Source organism: Typopeltis vanoorti, chromosome 19 (genome assembly GCF_054136105.1).
Source record: "Typopeltis vanoorti isolate ZY-2024b chromosome 19, IOZ_Tvanoo_1.0, whole genome shotgun sequence".
NCBI lineage: Eukaryota > Metazoa > Arthropoda > Arachnida > Uropygi > Thelyphonidae > Typopeltis > Typopeltis vanoorti.
The window spans coordinates 45,136,409-45,157,750 of record NC_143567.1 but is presented as its reverse complement, the minus strand read 5'-3'; the positions used below and the strand labels follow the sequence as shown (position 1 = coordinate 45,157,750).

General features: G+C 35.6%; 1 protein-coding gene across 5 annotated transcripts in view; it reads left to right on the top strand.

The window, feature by feature from the left end:
• LOC150096055 (uncharacterized) overlaps positions 1 to 21,342 on the top strand; it is a 366,639-nt gene that overhangs the window by 98,674 nt on the left and 246,623 nt on the right. For all 5 annotated transcript variants that reach the window (XM_090408865.1, XM_090408866.1, XM_090408868.1 and 2 more), the window contains exon 2: positions 15,818 to 15,868. In XM_090408865.1, coding sequence (XP_090264991.1) covers positions 15,818 to 15,868 — 51 coding nt within the window. The remainder of the gene's footprint in view (positions 1 to 15,817; positions 15,869 to 21,342) is intronic.

The following is a 21,342-nucleotide window of genomic DNA, read 5'->3' as shown; positions in this document are numbered from 1 at the left end:
GGGAATATCATGAAAATAAGAGTGAGAGGAGTTATGAAATATATAAAGCTCAGGATAGAAAAGTTACGAGTATTGTATGGAAAGCTAAGTTGGAGTATGAAAAGAAATTGACTGCACAGGCTAAAGGCAATCGAAAGAATTTTATTTTTCTGCAAGTAAAAGAAAGAATGAATACAGAGGAATAACTTTACTTAATGCAGATGGTACTCTAGTATCAGAAACAAATGAGATAGTTCAAATAATGAGTGCTCACTTCATCACGATCTATCATCCTGGTATATGTAACACAGTGCTCAGTGCTACCACCACAATGGATGAGGAGATAGTGGTACATGAGAAGGAGTTTCCAGAGCTGTTAGTAATTCTTATCCATAACCTGGATAAGAATTTGGCATTTGGGACAGTTTGGTTATCAGCACATATCCTAAAGTAGTGTTTAGCTGAACTAGCTAAGTCCTTGACACACATTTGTATAATTTAAGTCTTTGTCTCAGGAAGATTCCACAGGTATGGAAAGTATCGTGTTGTTTAAGGCAATTAACAATGCAGACTAGATAATAACTAAAAATATTTAATTATTACTTCCTATATTTTGTCGAAGTTAAATCACCATCTTCAGAGTTTAATACACTGGTATTAAACATGTGCATGCGGGCACACTTATGAGTGCCTGCATGCACACAATAATGAGTGCTCACTTCATCACGATCTATCATCCTGGTACGTGTAATACAGTGCTACTATTACAATGGATGAAGAGATAGAGGTGCATGAGAAGGAGTTTCCAGAGCTGTTACATAACCTGGATAAGAATTTGGCAATTGGGACAGATTGGTTATCAGCACATGTGCTAAAGTGGTGTTCAGCCGAACCAGCAAAGCCCTCGACACATATTTGTATAATTTGAGTCTTTGAGTCTTAGTCTCAGGAAGATTCCATAGGTATGGAGAGCATCATGTTGTTTAACACAATTAACAATGTAGACTAGATAATAAATAAAAATATTTAATTATTACTCCATGTAGTTTGTGAAAGTTAAATCAGCATCTTAATTGTTTAATACACTGGTATTAAACATGTGCGTGCATGCATGCAGGCACACTTCAATAACAAAGATGGAATGGGAGAGATATAGGATTATCTAAAGTTCTATAGTTACACCACCTATTGGCTTTTGGAAAGATGGTATGGAAAGAATATATGATAATCCCATTGCAAAAGATTGGTGTGAAGACTAATATGTCTAATTATCAATCTATCATTATCTCTGGAGTAATTGTAAAGGTTTTAGAGAAATTGGTAAGAACTTGTATACAGAAATGGGTGGACAAAAAAAACATTCTTTGCAAGGTTGGTTGGTTGGTTGGTTTATAGTTTATTTGGCACAAAAACTACAAAGGTCATACTGTGCCATACTAAAGGTTACAACATTAGCATTTACAGAATTGTAAACAATATGTCTGTACAAGAATCTAGTTTCACAAAGCAGCATCTCTAGGTAAAAACAGAACTGCTGTAGCGGGCACAGCAACATACAAGGTCAGAGGTTATCCAGTAGTGCAAAAATAGTTAACAATATAAGTTAATACATAATATATGAAACACTAAGCCAAGGAATGCAGTATCTACATATATGTAAAATTATAATAGATGCCTTTTATAGCAGTACAAAAATAGGCAAAAAGGGATTATTATACAATATGCATGGATGAAAATTAAATTTAGCAATGCAGTAGAAACAGAATTACTAGAAAGTACATAAATAGATAAGATGTCCTACAGCACTACATGATTATTTGAAAAATAAAGTAGTAAATAAGATGCATACACAAAATGTACGTTAAGTGATGCAGTATCTACATATAAACAAAATTACTGCAGAGGTTTCAGCAGTACATAAATAGATAACTATAGGTTAACACTTGTATATACAAAACAAGTCAAGGAAGTCCAGTAAGATTACAACAAACATTATTATACTAATACTTAAAGAGTCAGAAAGGAATTATTACACTGCATAAAATTTAAGTTTAGCATTATGGTATTTAAATATTAACAAAATTACAGCAGGGTGATACAAATATACAAGATCAAGGCCCATGGTAATACATAATTAGTCAGATTTAACCTAATGAATAATATATATGTATAAAAGTTAAGTTAAGCAAAAAAAAGTTTTTGTATATAAACAAATTTATGGTCATATGTGTTTGTACAAATTAATTCTTTCTAAAAAATTAAAAACATCACGCAATTTCCCTGAGTGTATATGGCTTGGTTAGATAGGTGAAAATTTCATTCCTCTCTCGTGTAAATTTTTGACAATCTACCAGAATATGATGAATAGTGAGATGTGTTGCATTTTTCAATATGGGAGGGTCATCAGCTCTCAGTAAATGAGAATGTGTAAGGTGACTGTGACTTATGCAGAGCCTAGCAAGGACAACCCCCACCCTTCTCTTTGTATGTTGACTAGAATGCCAGTGTTTAATTTCAGGTTTAATGTTATATAATTTGTTTGTTGATGTTTCTTGCCATGTTAACTCCCACTGAGCAATTAGTCTTGATCTTATAAGTTGTCTGTAGTCTGTATATGGAACTGTCAAATAGTATGTGGAGAAGTTGTGGACTGATTTAGCAGCTGCATCTGCAGCTTCATTTCCTATGATTCCGATGTGGCTGGGAATCCAGCAGAACTGAACATCGAAATGAAGGATTTTCATTTTGTGAAGCAGGTATAGCACTTCATAAAGTACTGGATGAGTATTATACATAGGAGAGGAGATAGTCTGTAAAGAGCTCAATGAGTCTGTATAAATTATACACTTTTGGTAGCAGTTTTCTTTTATATGCACAAGTGCAAGCTGAATGGCATGTAACTCTGCTGTATAATTACTGCAGTCTGGTGGGATCTGATTTGAGATAATGTCAGGAAGCACAGCCAACAGAGGAGTTAGTTCTTGAACCATCTGTATAGATGGGTAAGAAATCAGCTTGTGCTGCTCTGTGTGCATTAAACAATTGCACTAAAATGGATGATAGGGTATAAGATTTCTGTAGCTGACAAAGTGAGAGGTTGCAGGCTGGTGTGCAAATCTGCCATGGAGGAATGCTGTTACGTTTAGTGTAGCTAATGTTGTCAACATTTATACTAACAGCTTGCATAGTTTCTTTACGCATACCAAAAGGATGTATAGCAGTTTGATGTGTGTGATATTGAGCTTCCCAATGCAGAGAGAAGATACTGTTCCATGTAGGGTTATCTGGGAGAGATTTTATTTTTAGGGCGTAATTAAGAGACAACTGTTTCCTTCGAAGTGATAGAGCCGGTTCATTTGCTTCTACATAGAGACTTGGAGTGGGTGAGGTGCGAAAGGCACCAGTAGCTATCTGTATACCCTGATGATGGATGGAATCCAACCATCGTAGGTTACTCTGTCTTGCCGAACCATAGACTTGGGACCCATAAATCCAGCTTTGAACGTATAAGTGCACGATAAAGATGGAGCAATGAAGCTCGATCAGCACCCCACCCAGTAGAGGATAGAGTGCGAAGGAGATTCAAAGTTCTTTTGCACTTTTCTCTTAGTTGATGAATGTGTGCTAGAAATGTGAGTTTTGTCAAAACTGAGTCCCAAGAACTTGGTTTCTGTAGTTACAGGAATAACAGTAGGTCCCATTCTTAGTTTAGGATCTGGGTGATGAGTGCGTTTTCGACAGAAGCGTACCCACACACTTTTTTTCTGTTGTAAACCTAAACCCATTATTAAGAGCCCACAGAGAGACATGATCAATTGCTTGCTGAAGTTGTCTTTCAATTACCCTCATGTTATGTGAGTGACAGTATATTGTGAAGTCATCAACATATAGAGCATTGTCTACAGTGGGAGGAAGCTGTTCGATGATTGAATTGATTTTAATAGCAAAAAGGGTTACACTTAAGACAGACCTTGGGGAACACCCTGTTCTTGAAGATATGGTCGAGATAGCGTACTTCCCAGTCTGACTTGGAAAGTTTGCCTGGACAGAAAGTTTTTCATAAATATAGGGAGGTGTCCTTTGAGACCTAGGTTATAGAGGTCTTTTAATATGCCATATCTCCAGGTTGTGTCATAAGCTTTTTCCATGTCAAAAAAAACCGAGATAAGATGTTCTTGCTTCAGAAATGCATCTCTTATACAAGTTTCTAACCGAACTAAATGGTCTAAAGTTGATCGATGTCTACGGAAACCACATTGTGTATTGGAGAGAAGTCTGGCATTAACCATTTTCTCTATCTTATGAAGACAGCTGGTCAGAGCAATGGATCGATAATTATTTGCTTGTGGTGAATCTTTTCCTGGTTTTGGGATAGCAATGACAATTGACTTATGCCAAGAATTTGGCAACTCTTCTTCTGTAAGTATTCTATTGTATAATAAGAGAAGAAGATCCATAGAAGATGATGGTAGATGTTTTATCATTTCATAATGGATGTCATCAGGTCCTACTGCACTAGGTTGAGATTGTAGGAGAGCTCTTTTTTAGTTCCTCCTTGACAAATGGCTGATTATATGGTTGAAGAATGCTGGTAGAAAAATTAAGCCTTTGTTTCTCTTGCTGCTCTTTCAGTATTAAAAATTCTGGAGAATATGAAGCTGTTGCTGAGATTTTAGCAAACGTTTCTCCCAAAGTATCTGCAATAGCTTTGGAATCAGCAAGAACACTTCCATTATAGTCTAAGGTGGACAAACAATGTGTACTACATCTGCCTTTCATTTTCCGGATTTTATACCATACAATTTTTGGACTGGTCATTTGATTAATTGATGTAGTAAATTGGATCCATGATTGTTTTTGACTCTGACGTCTTACAAAATGTGCTTTGGCTCAAGCACGCTTGAAAGTTATTAAATTTGATGTGGTGGGGGTATCTACGAAATATGCTCCATGCTCTGTGTTGATCTTTTTTGGCTGCCTGACATTTTGGGTTCCACCAAGGCTTTGGATAAACTGGAAATCGAGATGATGTTTTTGGGATGGAGGTTGTTGCTGCCTGGACAATGCATTCTGTTATATATTTTACAGCTTCATTGATAGGTGTTTTACTGATGGCATCAGCATTAAATTTTGCAAGATGAGAGAAAGTGTTCTAGTCAGCCTGGTCCATTTTCCATATAGGTATCCGTGTGGGTGAATATGGTTCCTGTGAAGACATTGTACAAAGAACAGGAAAGTGATCACTTCCATATATGTTCTCTTCAATGTCCCACATGAGCAGTGGAAGAATGGAAGGGGAAACGGATTGTAAGATCAATTGCAGAATATGAGCCGGTAGGCATAAGGAAGAAAGTATTGAGTTTATTATTTAGAAGGTCTCTGTTTGGCGTTTCGCCAAGAATAGTCGATTCATGCTGAGGGGGGGGAATGAAGGATGTACGAATTGGTCGCCAACATGCGAAATCACGTGCTTTCTTGTCTGTTGCTGTACTAGTAGTAGCTTGATTTTTGTTGTCGCTTTTTTGCATTTTTTTTTAAATTATTAATTTGTATTATGGATCCAGTACAGTCAACAAGTTCTGTTGTTAAACATTTCAGTAGCTCTTGCAAAAGAATATTGAATAATGTGCTGACATTCTGCGAAAAAGAATCGTTAAAAGGCAGTCTTGTTCCTCTTTCTCAAGTCATAAAATGTGCAAGTGTAGGTATATTGGGGTCGACTGTTAAAAAAATTCGTAGGGAATCAAAAGGTGAAGGTAAGCCAAAATTTAAATCTCCTAAAAAAAAAAAAGCGCCAGAGAAAGAAAACCATTGAAACTGTAGCTTTGAATGATTTTGATGTAGACATTATAAGAAGAACTACTCACGAATTTTACGTGGTCGAGAAAAGAGTGCCAACTGTTCTGAAATTGATTCCTGTGCTTAAAGAAAAAAATAATTTTCCTTGAAAAACAGAAACTTTAAGGAAAATACTTCATGAAATCGGAAAATACTTCATTAATACTATTGAGTAGTTTTAATGCTATTGAGTATGTTTGGACAGAAGTGAAAAGTTTCATTCGCCATCACAACGTAACTGGGGATATTGACATGTCAGAAACTTTTTAAGCTTTCAGAACAGGCGATTGAAAGTATTACAGTTCAAAACTGGGGAAAATATCGCTCTCATGTCACCTCATTGGAAAATATGTATTGTGACAAAGACGGAATTATCGAAGAATTATGTGAACCTTTGGTGATCAGTTTAAGTGAAAGTGATGGCGATTCGGACACTGATTCAGATGCCTATGAAGATTAAAAGGATTTGATAATGGTATTTTTTTCTAACCTTTTTTTTGCATGGGTTTGTTAAAAGTCACAACAAGTCATAAGTAATTAATTGGTTTAGGATATTAAAGTGTCTCAGTTCTCTCAACTGAAAGTTTAGAATATCTAAGTTAATTTGAAAAAAATTTCTGTTTTTCTGTATAATTATTTTTATATCATAGAAAACTTTCTTGAAAATAAATTTCGTTAAATTTTGTTTTATGCTATACCTTTTTTAATTTTGTTAATAATCTACGTACATTTTTCCAACTGTTATACAAGCAAAACAGTTACAATTTAAAAACTACAATGTTCATAAAAGAAAAGCTAAATTTTCCGACCTGTAATAATAAACAAACCCATCCTAGAAGACGGATTGTTTACCCTATTATCAGAATGGTTTCTCCTTTTTGGGACATGTGCAGAAGTGTCGAAGGGTCTCTAATCGGTGGGTGAACTATATCATCAAGAATTTTTTCAATGATTCGACCTCATCTATTAGTGTTGGCACTACCCCATAGAGTATCGTGACCCATCAAAAGTATGGGTTCAGGCAGTTGCGAGATAAGGTTATCAAGATCAATTTCATTTAACTCAGCATTTGGTGCTAAATAAATTGAACATACTGTAATAAGGAATCCCACATAGAAGCAAATCGCTACTGCTTCCAGAGAGGTATTAAGTTGGACTTGATGGAAAGGAGTGCGACTGCCTACTAGGATAGGTACTCCTCCATGGGCAGGATCATCTCCAGTTCTATCCTTACGTACAACAGTGAAATTCCTAAAAGTACAGTCCTCATCTTTCTATTTCTTGTAGACAGAAACAGAAAGGTTTGTGTTTCTGCAACAATATCTTGATATCATCAATATTCTGGCGGATCCCACGACAGTTCCATTGTAAAAATTTTCCTGTTGTTTTGATTTTATTGACCTGTTTGGTTTTTTGAGAGGTTGAGGGCTTACCTTTGTCAGATTTATATTTATCCACTGTTTTAGGGGAGGTATGGACAGCCAGTGTCCATCTCTTCCTCTGATAGTATTCAAAACATCAAATGTGTTAGGGTCAGTTGGTATGCTTAGTTTGCTTTCAGTGGGTATCGAGGTATCCATTTTTTCTGTGCGAGGTGTCTGGTAGTTTATCTTTGAGTGAAATCTCCACCATAATTTTTTTGACAGATGAGTTTTCATTGAATGGGACCATCTCTGGAGTAAGGCCATAGGTCTTGTGATTAATGCGCCCAACAGAGAAGCACTTGCAATCGTAAAGTTCAGATATGGTGGAATAGACATACATGTTTGAGTTGCTGTTGGCACTTTTTTAATTGTTACTTTTTCAGCATAAGAGGATCGTAAAACAGGTGTAATGGTGGCTAGCTTTCTTTTTGCACCCTGATATGTTATGTTTTGTTCTGTTTTAATTTTTTGTATCTATTTTTCATCTTTCCATTTCTGACATGCACGAGAGTATTATTATTATTATATTATTATTGTTCCGGGCAACTCCAAGGCGTCGACAGACTCATCGAGGGAGGCCCTAACATCATGTCAGGAACAACTATTCGACATTGACACAGTATCTATCTTGCCCAGCTCCCACCACCAGTCATATTTTCAAAAATATCTTCTAGATCAATCTTATAGAAACCCTTCAGTAATTTGAATGTCTCAATCATATCACCCTTCCTTCACCTATCGTCCAATCTCTGCAACCCACAAATCTTCAACCTATTCTCATAAGGTTCATTATTCCACAGACCTTCTATCTTCTTGGTCACTCGTCTCTGGATCCTCTCCACTTCCTCCCCATCACGAAGAAACCCTGGCACCCATAACTGAGCACAGTAGTCCAGATTTGGTCTTATCAAGGCTCGATACAGAGGAACAACAACTTGTTTGTCTCTGCATGAGTATTTTTCAGAAGCCAAGTGATTTGATGAGCTGCTTTAGTCACTTTTGCAATGTGCCCCCTAAACTTCAATTCCCTATCCACCAACACTCCTAAATCCCTGGCCTCATCAATCTCCTGGAGTACGGTTCCACCAATGCGATATACTGCTGCTATTCTTTTCACCCCAAAGTGCATAACCTTACACTTTGCCACATTAAATTGGCATCCATTTTTCCTAGCCCAGTCCTCCAAACTATCCAAATCATCCTGTAAAATTTTGACATCCTGTGCATTCACAATTGCTCTACCCAACTTTGCATCATCAGCAAACAAGTGAACACTTCCTCTCAAATCCTTTCCTATATCATTGATGAACAAATTGAAAAGCAGTGGTCCAAGAACAGAGCCCTGCAGCACACCACTAGTCACAAGCCGTCTTTTAGACTCTACTCCTGCATAAACCACTCTCTGGTATCTCTCCTTCAACCACCATCCTATCCATCTTACCAACCCTATATCTATCCCCATCTGCTCCAGTTTACTGATTAGGGTTCCATGTGGTATCCTGTCAAAGGCCTTTGGCAAGGTCCAGTAGTATCACTGTAAACCCATTACCCCTATCCAGTTCAGCCGTCACTGTGTTATAAAACGTGAGCAAGTTACTGAGGCATGATCTTCCTTTCACAAAACCATGTTGTCCCCCATACAATATCCCATTTTCATCTATCCAATCCTGTATTCTTTTCTTGACTAATTTCTCTAAGACCTTGACAATGATTCCTGATATGCTAATCGGTCGGTAATTTACAACAGCAGTCTTGTAACCACTTTGATGCAGTGGATCTATTTTCCCCTCTTTCCACCCCCTCGGGACTAACCCAGACCCGAGACTCAAATTAAACAAAATGGTCAAGGGTACTGACAATTCTTTAGCTGCTTCTCGTATGACATGAGCTGATATACCATCAAATCCCACGGATGTATTGACATTGAGGTTATGCAATAGACTACTCACCTCCACTTCATTCACCACAATTCCCGTATAATCTACTGGTTTATTCGTTTCTGCAATGTCACCACCTGGATGATATATACTTGCAAAGTGCTCACTCAATAACCCAACTATATCAACTGATTCAGTTACCTCCCTACCATCGCCATTCTTTAAAATCATTCTGCCATGTACATTTTTCCTTTTACTTGCTACATATCTAAAAAACTGTTTAGGATTCTCTTTAGCCTGCATGGCCAATGTTCTTTCGTAATCCTTTTTTGCTTTTCTTACCACACTCGTTACCCTTCTGGCCTGCGCTTTATGCCGTTCATGTGCCTGCCGGTCACCTTTCTCCTTAAATTCCCTCCCTAGTTGTTTCTTTTTTTGCAGCTCAAGCTTAATGGTGTTATTCATCCATTTAACCCCTACTTGATTTATTATTCGGACTCTAGGTATACAGTCAGCCATTGCTTCATGCAAACACTTCTTAACTGCCTCCCATGCACTATCAACTTCTAGTCCTTCCAGTTGTACATGCCATGGCACTGAACCAATCAAACTCCTAAGCTTGTCATACTTTCCAGCCCGATAATTCCACATGTACCCTGTCTTAATTGAAAATTCCACACCTTTAGCCACCTCCCAAGTCAAGACCCTATGATCACTCTCACCAATTGGTGGCAATGTGGTCATATTTGTTACAGCCAAATCCTCAGATGTAATTAGTAGGTCAAGCACTCTCTGACCCCTAGTATTTTCCATTACATGCTGTCGCAGATAGTTATCCCTTAATAACTGCATAAAATCCAATTTCTTCCTCCCGTGTCCTCTCCTCACTCCAATCAATGCGACCATAGTTGAAATCTCCCATAATAATTATCCTCCTTCCACTCATTTCTTCTATTTGCTTGTGCATACTGTCACCACCATCTTTTCCATCACCTGGTCTATAGCAGCACCCAATTGTATATTTAGTTCTGCTACCCACAATCTCACACCAAATGGCCTCAAATGTGCTCTTTTCTCTATCCTGCAATTCAACTAGCTATATCATCTACAGTCAGCCATGATTCACTAATACCAATAACCTGTGGTCTGGAAGTGCCAACCATGGCCAAAAACTCTTCCTTCTTGTTCCTAATACTCCTAGCATTAGTGTTCATGAATTTAAGACCCCCATTAGCCCCAACCCTACCTTGATGCCTTATATTAACTCTCCCACTCTGATTTGTTGTCCTTATTCATTCTGCATATTATATTCATTCATACATTCAACTGCCTCCCTAAGGAGTGTATATCTACCCTTAATAAATCTAGTTTCCCTGAATTTGCACATCCATTACATTCAGCAACACTTTCTCAAGTCTCCTTACACCGTAACCATTCAAATGCAAGCCATCCATCTTATATAGATCCTTTCGCCCATCGAAATCACTCCAGACATCCACAAATTCCACACCACTTGTCATACATAACCCACGCATAAAGTCATTCGCAATTATGGCCCTCATTTTAAACATTTCACTGTCATACCGTGGCAAAAGACTAATCATTCTAACTCTCTCACTCTTTTCTTTTGCTAGATGTATGCTGGATGATTTCCCTGACAGTTGACACATTTAGCTTTTTTTTTCACATCAAGATTTATTTTCATGTTCTTTACTACCACATCGGGCACAGGCAGTTTGGGCATGTCCGTATTTTTGACCTTTAAACCATCTCAGCAGGTTAGGGATGTACATTCTAACAGGACAGCTGAGATTCCCTGCTTTTACAGATGTCGGAGGCCTAGGTGTATCAAAAGTAAGGATGGTGTTCTTGGTTGAGACCAGGCGATCATCCCTGTGTATCAGGATGTGCCTTACACCTGTCACTCCTTGATCTTTAAGTTCTGAACATATCTCCTCATCATGAACCTCAAGAAGATCCCATTCTGATATCACTCCTCTACTGGAATTGAGTGTTCTGTGAGGTGTTACTGCAATTTGTATTCCACCCATTATCATTGCTCTCAGTAGTTTCTCGGAATGTTGTTTGCACATTATTTCCACGAGGATATCACTGGAACGCAATTTCTTGACAGTTTTGGGAGGTCCTGCCAGTCCTTCTAAACCTTTTTGGATAAAGAAGGGTGACATTTTCTCAATCGGTTTTTCACCTGTTGCATGAATGATTAAAATGATTAGTACATTTATGTTAGTATCCGATATCTTTTGTTTCTTACTTCTGTTTCCATGTGCTGTGTCTATATTATCAGTACTTGGTTGGGACTTTGTTAGGGTCCCTGAAACATTTGAGGATGAAGAATTCATATTTAAGGAATTTTTAATTCAGCGCCAGAACTCCCCACCCACCACGTAGCCACACATGGACGCCCACTACCCGGCAAGCAAAGACTGCGCTCAGGAGTGGAGCGCCAGGGCTACCCTGGACGCTATACCGGCACTGCAGCAGATCTACGATCTCAACCCCGGACCATGGGGTGAGAGACTTACTGCAACATCGTTGACCATTGCAGGCAACTCCACTAGCCGATTGATCCTGGCTGGGCCATCCAGGACCACCCGTCTTGCCGTAGTGCAAGATTACCAGGATCCCCCCATTTCTGGATGTCCACGGTCGCATCGCACGGCAAACATGGTGGCAGGGTGTTGGATCCCAGTGATGGTTGTCTGGAAAAAGGATAGTGAAAAAGACTCAGGAGAAGTAGAGCAAAGAAAAATAGGAAGAATGAAAAGGTCCAGTACCATCACTGGGAGGTCCCCTTCCACCACGAACAGGTGCCCCACATGGAGGGGTCTTTGCAAGGAACAAAGTGGATTTACTAAAGGGTCATGTTTGAGCAATTTGCTTATATTTTATAATAATGTTATAGCTGAATTGGATAAAGGGAATGGATATACTATGATAATGTTGCACTTCCTTATATACTCCCTTCCTGCTCTCCTTTGAGCACTGTCTATTGCTGGATGTCCAGAACCCGTTCTTTCCTATGTTATGGAGCTATACTTGGGTAACTCCATCATTATCACTACTAGGTCCCGTGCAACTTCTATTCCTGCAGTGTGGGGTATTCGCCAGGGTGATCATCTATCTCCCCTTTTCTTTAACTGCGTCAAAGATGAGTTTCTTCACTCTCTTCCTAGCTACATAGGCCACTCTCTACGCACTTCTTCCTTTAATGCTATGGCCTTTGCGGACTATCTTATTCTCGTAGCCTCTACTAAGGTAGACGTGCAGGAACTCCTTGACTGGGCAGTTGACTTTTTCTCTATTCAAGGCCTTTCTATTAATGTAGAGAAGTATTGCTCTTTAGCTCTTGTCCCCTTTAGTCATGATAAGAAGCTTAAGGTCGAGACTATAAAGTTTTCCCTGCACAGGAGGCCATTGCATGCTTTGACCATCCTGGAAGAGTGGAGATTGGCACATTATGACACATTATACTAATGTGTCATTATTTATTTTTACATATTTTGTTTTATTCTGTTCCCTATTGTAAATTTTTTCTTCTATTATTATTTTTCCTCTATTCTATGATCACTTCCTATGCCTATTTAATTGACTGCAATGTCTTTATATTTTATCATCTCATATAAGAATATGTAATCTATTTTACTTTCTGTCCATTCGGACTAATTCATCATTTATGGTTTAAACTATTTTAGTAAAATCAGTTCATTGCATTCAACTGGTTCCTCACCAAAGTTTAATACCATCATATTTCCTCTTTCATTTTGCTCTCCTATTATCTCTTTTCCTATACACTTTTCTAGTTCATTTATATTTTTTTCCAAGTTGTGTATTAAAATCTCCCAACACTATTGTGTAAGCTGTATGAGTCTGTTGTATTGTATTAGATGCTGTTTCATAGAATTCTTCAATTTCTTCATCTTCATAGTTGCTGGTTGGTGCATATATTTGTACTATTTAATGATTTTCATATCTGATGTTTGAATGATGATATATTCTGCATATTTAGTGACCTTGTTTGCTATACTTTTGTTTATAAGGAAACCCACTCCCTCTGTTTGACATCATCTGTCCTTTCCATTAATGCACATTTCCTGATTTTATTGTTATGCAATTCTTCTGATTTTTTTTCACTTCACTTAATCATAATAAAAAAAATAAATTAATATTCCATTTCATTTTGTTTATTTCATATTCCAATTCCTCTATCTTTTATTGTCTGCTGATGTTTTTATGTTGTATGTATTTTTTTCTCTCTCTCTCTCTCTCTCTGTGCGTGTACTCCAGATGATCTTAATATGAAGGTCAAAGTGTTGGAAATTCAAGTAATTATTTCTAACTTCTCATGGAAAGGCTTAGACATTGGTTATACATTCTTACTAAATAGCTTAAGGAAATTACCACATACAATAGAATATACATTAAAATAAATTTTAATACACTTCCAATATTTCGGCAACGTCACTTTGCCATTATCACAGGAACTGAAATACAAGACACATGCATGCAAGCACAACACACAGTAAATGAGGAACGAAGCAGGAAGCTATTCTTTCTCTTAAAAGTCCTGATGGTACCCTCTAGCAGGCAATGTTGGTATTCTGCTCTTGAAGCTTATGTTATTATGGACAGATTGGTCATTCTGCACAAATTCATCTTGAACATCAGAAATGCATTTCGCTTAAAGAACCAAATGAATCATGTTTAGCAAGCCACATATTATTTACAAAACACAGGATTCAGTGGAACTAAACCAAAGTGTTAAACAAAGTTATTTTCTTCTGGAAAGAATGTACAAAGAAAGCTCTGAAGCACACATTTACAACCCAAACCTGAACAAAAACGATTGCCTAAAACTTTCTCACTTTTGGGAAATTATACTGACTAATATTCGTCATTCATATATTCCTTAATTTGTAATTAATTTTTTGTTTATATTTAAAAATTTATTAACTAAATTATTTTATTGTAATTTATTTTGGATATCAATTAATGCAGATAGTTATTCTCCTGCAGCAGATATATCATGTGCTTTTAATTGAATTGTTCTCTTTTTTGTGTTTTCTTATAATTTTATTGACAATGGCTATGAAATTTAGCTGAAAATTTTACAAATAAAAACATTTAAATTAAATGCAAGTGATTTCTGTAATAACATTTTATGATGAAATCTGAAAGTGATTTGGGGGTTGACCTTTTTCTAATGCATGCTAATATGCATTGTCTGAAAGGAAGCATGTTATATATTATGGAATATTAAGACAATTTAATGTGGTCACCTGCCTCCATATACTTTTTCAACTGAAGGTGAGTTAGCCGATCTCATACGGAGGTAGCAGGGTTTTTTCTCCCGGAAACTCGGGTTTTTCATCCCGCATACAGACAAATCGGCCCTTCAGAACACACGCAATTTACAGATAAAAGATACTTGTTTTGGTGTTGGTGGGTGGTAGATGGCGCTGATGTAGTTGATTGGTAGTGGTGGTTCGGTAGAGTGGAGATGACAGAGAGTTATACACTAGGTGTCCTCCTGTGATGAGTCTTCGGACTCCTTGGAGGTGCCACGAATAATAATAATACAAATAGCTTGTCGTGAAGATGTGCTGATGCTTGGGTAAAGGAACAAAACAAAAATACCATTTCTTGGGAAGTATAATTTATGTTGCCACATACGACAAAAAATGATGTTATTTTTTAATTTTTTTTGTTTCTTAGTGTGAGAAGTTAATCTCTGAAATGTTCGGGTAGTTTTTATTGTATATAATGTTATATCTGCAATATCTGCACCTTTATGTATATATATATATATATATATATATATATATAAATATTTTGTATACTTTTGAACTCTTATTTTATTTTGACAATTACTTGATTTCTTTCTTGCTAAAAATAGAAAGTTAATGTACAGATCTTTCTAGCATCTATATGTATCTGTTTCATATTATAAGAGTTTTTTTTAACTATTTGTGATTTATAACATCTGGCTCTTTAGCCTGTGGTCTGTTGATTGTTGGGCACCATTGGATGTCAGGATTGTTAAATAAGAAAAGGAGAACTGAGTCTATATCAAAAAGTAGAGCACCTTAGGTCAAAGGTGCTACTAAAAATTCAGCTATTAAAGAACTCAAAATATTGCCTATTTCTCAAAACTATAAATGTAGAAAGTTTTTTTCACTTGGTTGCAAATTAAATTAAACCTACCTAGAGATTATATTCATGTTTTATCCTTTATCTGAACCTTGGTATCTCTTTGGGGTCTGGCTCCCACTGATGAGACCTCAATAAAGGTCAAAACCAGTCTGGGTAGTGGCCCTTCCCATAATGCCTAGCATTATATATGTCCCAAAGGATGTGTACTTTGCATTATGGAATACAAAGCAATTAATGTGAAGTCATTAGTTTCTATATATAAGTAGCATGCCTAGTTGTGAATATATTTCATGTGCAAACTTTGTTTGCTTACACAAGAATAAAGAACAAAACAAGAATATAATTTCTTGACAAGTTTAATTTAATTCAAAACTATAAATTACGTTAATGAAAGTAACCCGCAGGCCTCATTTCGAGGATTGCATCTTCATCTGAACCTTATTGTCTTGCTTAGGTAAGCTTTTTTTTTTGAAGAGAAGTAGTATATGAATTTTTTCTTTTCTCATTTTCTAATTGTTATTACAGGTAACAACTCTCCAGAGAATTCTGCTAAACAGGTTCATACTAGATCAAAAGGTAGGATTTAGAATATTAAATTGTGATATCTGTTCTTTCATGTTGTTGCTTTTTTGCATTATTTTTCACATTAATTTGTGAAATTCTTATTTAATGTTTTCCAGATTTAGTGCTTATTTCCTATCATTAATTTTTCACATTAATTTGTGAAATTCTTATTTAATGTTTTCCAGATTTAGTGCTTATTTCCTATCATTCAAGTGTAGTCTTCATTAAAGCAATGCATTTTTATTATAATTGTGTTTTTCTTATATTTAATTAATATTTTAGTCTGAACCTGGATTTTTAACCTTGATTTAATGATCATAGTCAAATATTTGATTTCAGCATCCATTTATGCAGTAGAAATAACATTGGCTGTACACTGATCTTATTTTTCCATTGGCATTTTAATGCTATTTGCCCATTTTTATGACATAACAACATCAATGTGTAGTATTTCACCCTTTTCTCTCTCTCTCTCTCTCTCTCTCTCGAAAGAGCACATACTGCATTCTCAACTATCATTGTTATCAGCTTCCTTAGCATTAATATTGCTTGCTCTCCTTCATTCATATCTGTTGCTTTAATTGTTATCCTTCCATATATATTTTAAGGCTTTATTATTAATATTAAAATATTAAATAACTATTACTGCACTAGTTAGTGCAGTAATATATATTATTATACTCACTCAATTTGCAGAACCCTTGGGAAAATTTTTTTTACACAATCCTCAGGGATATATCTGTTACAATCAGGCTTTATCAGTATTAAATGGTTGGAACCTGCTTAAGACAGAATTTTAACTTGAAACAAAAGTGATTATTATCTATACCTACTGAATCTGATAAAGCTTATATTGCCATGTAGATGAGATCTGTATTGGAAATTTACCCAGATAAACAGAGAATATAATACAGGCTTATAGTTCAGTTTTTAAGATTCATTTAGTAACAAGAACAACTGAGAATATTTAAAATCAACGAAATTTATTCTCTGTGAACACATTTAAGAGCAACTTCAGTATTGTAGTGTTTTGATAAGGGATGTACGGTATACTCTGATAGTACCACATAATTAAGCTTGTTATTTATTATTAGCCTCCTATTGACCATTTCATCATCATCAAATTCCTGATATATACTCTCAAGGGATGTACAGGATATGATAGTACTACATGAAAAATTTACATCATTACTAACTTCCTATTCTTTCAAATTAATTTATTTTTCAAGTCACAAGTATTGTCAAGGCTTCATTTCTGTCTTCTAAGGCATATTAATTATATCAATCCCCCCTAGATGCTTTAATTTTTTTCTTTCTTTTCCTAACTTTCCTCGCTCATTCAGTTTGTGAAGAAATTTAACAAAACAAATGTTTGATGCTGAGATGGGGGGAGGAGCAGAAGCATATAGGTGGATTGATGTTACTTTCATTTCTGATATCTTCATTTTTAACTATTATGTCAATAATGCCATCTGTTACTCACCTAATTTTTCTCAAAACTTATCCATGTCTCTAGTCTCGAATCACCTGTTTCCAACTTCATCTAAGGCACTGATATCTTGATGAATTAATATAAAAAAAAAGAAAGAAAAAAGAAAGGAAATAATTTATCCAAATCATGTCTGCCTGATTGGCTGTGTGTTTGAATCCCAACATTGGTAGGCATGGATGTTTGTCATTGTCTTTAGGTGGTAGAATGAATGTCATTTTCCTGTGAGATCACTGCTTTGTTTATTGGATACCTTAAGTGGCTTGAAAAGATTCCATGTATAGTATTACGAGCAGGATTTCTGATAGGTAGCCCTTAATCACCCATGATGCTAATACTTACGTACTGTAGATTTACAACTTTTTTTTTGGGTGGGATTCACATAAACAGAGATCAGTAAGTTAAAATGGTCTTTTAGACTGCTAATTTAGTGTTTTGACTAATTTCTCTTTAATTCCATTAATTTATTCAACTGGCTTCCAACACAGCAGCTTTACTTATTCCATCTGTAAGTTATCCTGTCTGTTTTCATAGTTGGGTTTTGTTACTGATCTTTATGCAGAATTTGTTATATTAGTTATGGAGGTGGAGAGTTTTCCCTCCTGGAAACTGTTTTTTTTTTCATCCCTCAAAACAGACACATGAATGCAACAGTCTACTAGCATAAATACTTTATGCTGGTAAACTGCCTTTAGGGGATACAGCAGAGGAATAGCAAGCCAGCTGCATTATTTGCCTCAGTCCCCCTAATTAGGGGACTCAACCCATCTTGGATGGATGGATGGAGTTATTCAATAGTTAGTATCCTGAAAATTTATAACTGTTAATATTTGATCCCTTAAAAAAAGAAAGAAAAATATTCTTTTTTTTAGCATTTAACGTTAGTGTATCCATTTCTTGTCCTGAAGAAGCCAGACAGACTTAAGCTGGTGAAACTTGTCGACGATTGTATATATTTATAAAGAACTATGGTCCACTAATAAATCCAAAAAGAAAATTTCTCATATCCTGAAAATTTATTTCATGAATAAAAGTACAACATTATTAGCATAAATTAGAGTCGAGTTTAATATATCTGAATTTGATATGTTTGATGCCACTTTTATTTGTAATATGATGAATAACAGTGGGAATAGTGTATCTTTGTATCTTACACTTGATTTTGCATCAAGCCCTCTTCCTTTGATTCTAACTCTTGACATACAGCTTTAAGTATAAGCTATATATTGCCCTTCATAATTATAGTGTTTTGAACAACTTTTCTTTTGTCACTAAATTTATTGTATACCTTTTCCTGAATGCAAAATGTAAATACAGATCTTCTGTATTTATATTTCCTGTTCTTTGAAACTACATTAGCATTCTTTTTGATGTATGTATGCAGACACAGACACCATTCTTGATGGTTCCTTCACACATGTTCACTAGCATCCTCTCCTCCCTCTAATATTTTCTAATTTCCCAAGTTTTGCACCTCCATTCTCCAAATCCATTCAGGTGCAGTTCATCAGTCGAGTCATTTCATTCTTCAAATTCACATATTCATTTAAAAAAATTGCATAATTTCTCTTGCTCAACTTTAAGCTCATTTGCAGCTCATGACCCTCCTGTCATGTCTTAGCAGATTTGCAGTCTTTGCTCACTTTTTTGTTTGCTTCTTTGAGCAACTTTGGTATGCCCTTTTGCATTCCATATTTGTTCACCTTTTAAATAATTTGTGTCCTAACTGTTTCCTCTTTTTCACTTTTTCCAGTATGCATTATGAACAGATCTTTGCAGTTCTTTGCAATTGTATTGCTTAAGTGATCAAAGTTAATAGCGAGAAAAATCTAATTCAAAAACTTTTACTTCATTTCAAATTATGATATTGCATTCTGAAACAACTGAAGAACAACAGCACATTTGACAGGCTCAAAAAAAAAATAATAAAATAAATTTTAAAACTGGCAACATCATTCTCAGAGAACAACCTAATTTCCAGATGGCCACTTACAAATGATCCTAAAGATACTGCATATCCAACTAATCTTGCAAAAAACAATTGTGTAATATCATCCTCACCAGCGAAAGGCCAATAGGAGCTTTCAAAATGTTCAGCACATGTTGACACAGAAAAAACTCGGCATCGCTTGAAGAGAATTACTCAACAATCCTAGTGAGGAATGTTTCATCAAATGTGAATTTATCTGAAGTTATCAACTTCAATTGGAATTGAAGTAGATAATCGAAGTAGATAACTCAGTTATCTACTTTCTGAAGTAGATAACTGATCTACTGCAGAAATCCAAATACGCAAAATCAATGGAACACTGAGTGAAGCAGCACTTTTGTTCCAATAAGATTGAGAACATGGTCACACTGTGCATTTGATGGAATTTCAAGAACATATTCCACTTTCAGTTGGTTTTAAAAAAATATGCTATCGATGCAACCTCTCTTCTCACTAATTACAAATGTACTATGAGCGCTGTCTTGCACTGGTTAGTCTAGAGTAGGTGTTCCTCCAATAAGACAACACCAAATTGCATATGGCAGTTCAGAATGTCTCATCCTTCCCAACATTGGAACAGTTGATAATTAGGTGGAACCAGGTCTGTAGTGTAATTGGAATTAAAAATTGGAGTCCTGGGATCAAGGCTTTTTTTGCAGAGAAAGATCATATGACATAGAAACCTTATATTTTGTCAAATTATGTTTTACAAATGTAATTTTATAAAGTGTTAAAAACAGAAATGTCAGAATTTCAAAACCTTTTGGGTATCCTTTTATAGTTTGTTACAAATCTCTTTGCAAATAAAATTGCTCTGCTTTATTATAAACTTTACAACTAATTCCTGAGGCATTCAGATTTCATTCTTTAATCACTTCCTTTTGTATATCGGCCTTCATTTGAAAGCATATCCAATCCACTGTTTGTTGATGTGACAATACATTGTGTTTCTGTCAAAGAAACAAACAGTTGGAAAAAAAAAATTTTTTTTTCTAGAATTTATCTAACCATGTTTATAACTTTAAATAGTTTTCCAGTCATTCTTTTAATAGAGATCTAGTAACATCTGCATTTCAGCATTGCAATTTCATTATTAATAAAACTCATTCCTTATTTTTCAATTTATTCTCTCCCATATACTTTTGACAACACATCTTTTGACAAGATCATTGCTCTTCTTAGTAATAATGTTATACTATTCTTTCTGGGATTTCTGGCAGAATGGTAATATTGGTTAATGACCAATCCCTCACTGATCTACCACACTCTTTTCTGCCTCATGATTTTCTACAGATATTTCCAATTTCTTTTGTTTGCTGTTCATCTTACTAGATGTTAGAAATTTGCTCACTTTTTTTTTCAAATTTTGTTAAGACACATGCAGCAACCTGCTCTCATCTATTCATAATCCAAGTTCAAATTGAAATAAATTTTTCTTTCTCTTCATTTTATCTCTTTTAACTGCTATTCTTTGAACTATTCTCCCTTAGTCCAAAAAGAGTACAATTTATTGACATTCCATAGTTTAATGTTAGCATTTCTTTCTTCATCCCCCATTGGTTTACTATTAAAAAGTATTTTGTTAAAAAAAAAAAAAAAAAAAGATTTTCAAAGTTGCTAAAATTGTTAAAAAGTAGCAGTCTGTTGTCTGTTTATATCTGTAGACAGCATTAATGCATTTCAATAAGTATTATTTTCTAAATACCAACAATGAATTTGATCTCCTTTTTTTGGTCTGTAATAATCCATACCTGTTATAATTCCATACCTGTATGGATTATGTGTTATAATTCCATACCTGTTTTAAAGGATAAGTAGACTATGTTAAGAAGAAGTTAAAATTGTTGTTAATAATTCTATTACACACTTTATATTAACCTCCCAACCGGCCGGTGTGGATGAAATATTCAACCCTCCCTAGCTATTTTCATGGATCAAAACTTCGTCGGCATTCCACCTTTTATCATGCCATTACCTTCCTCCGCCGTTAATCTCGGTACGGCTATT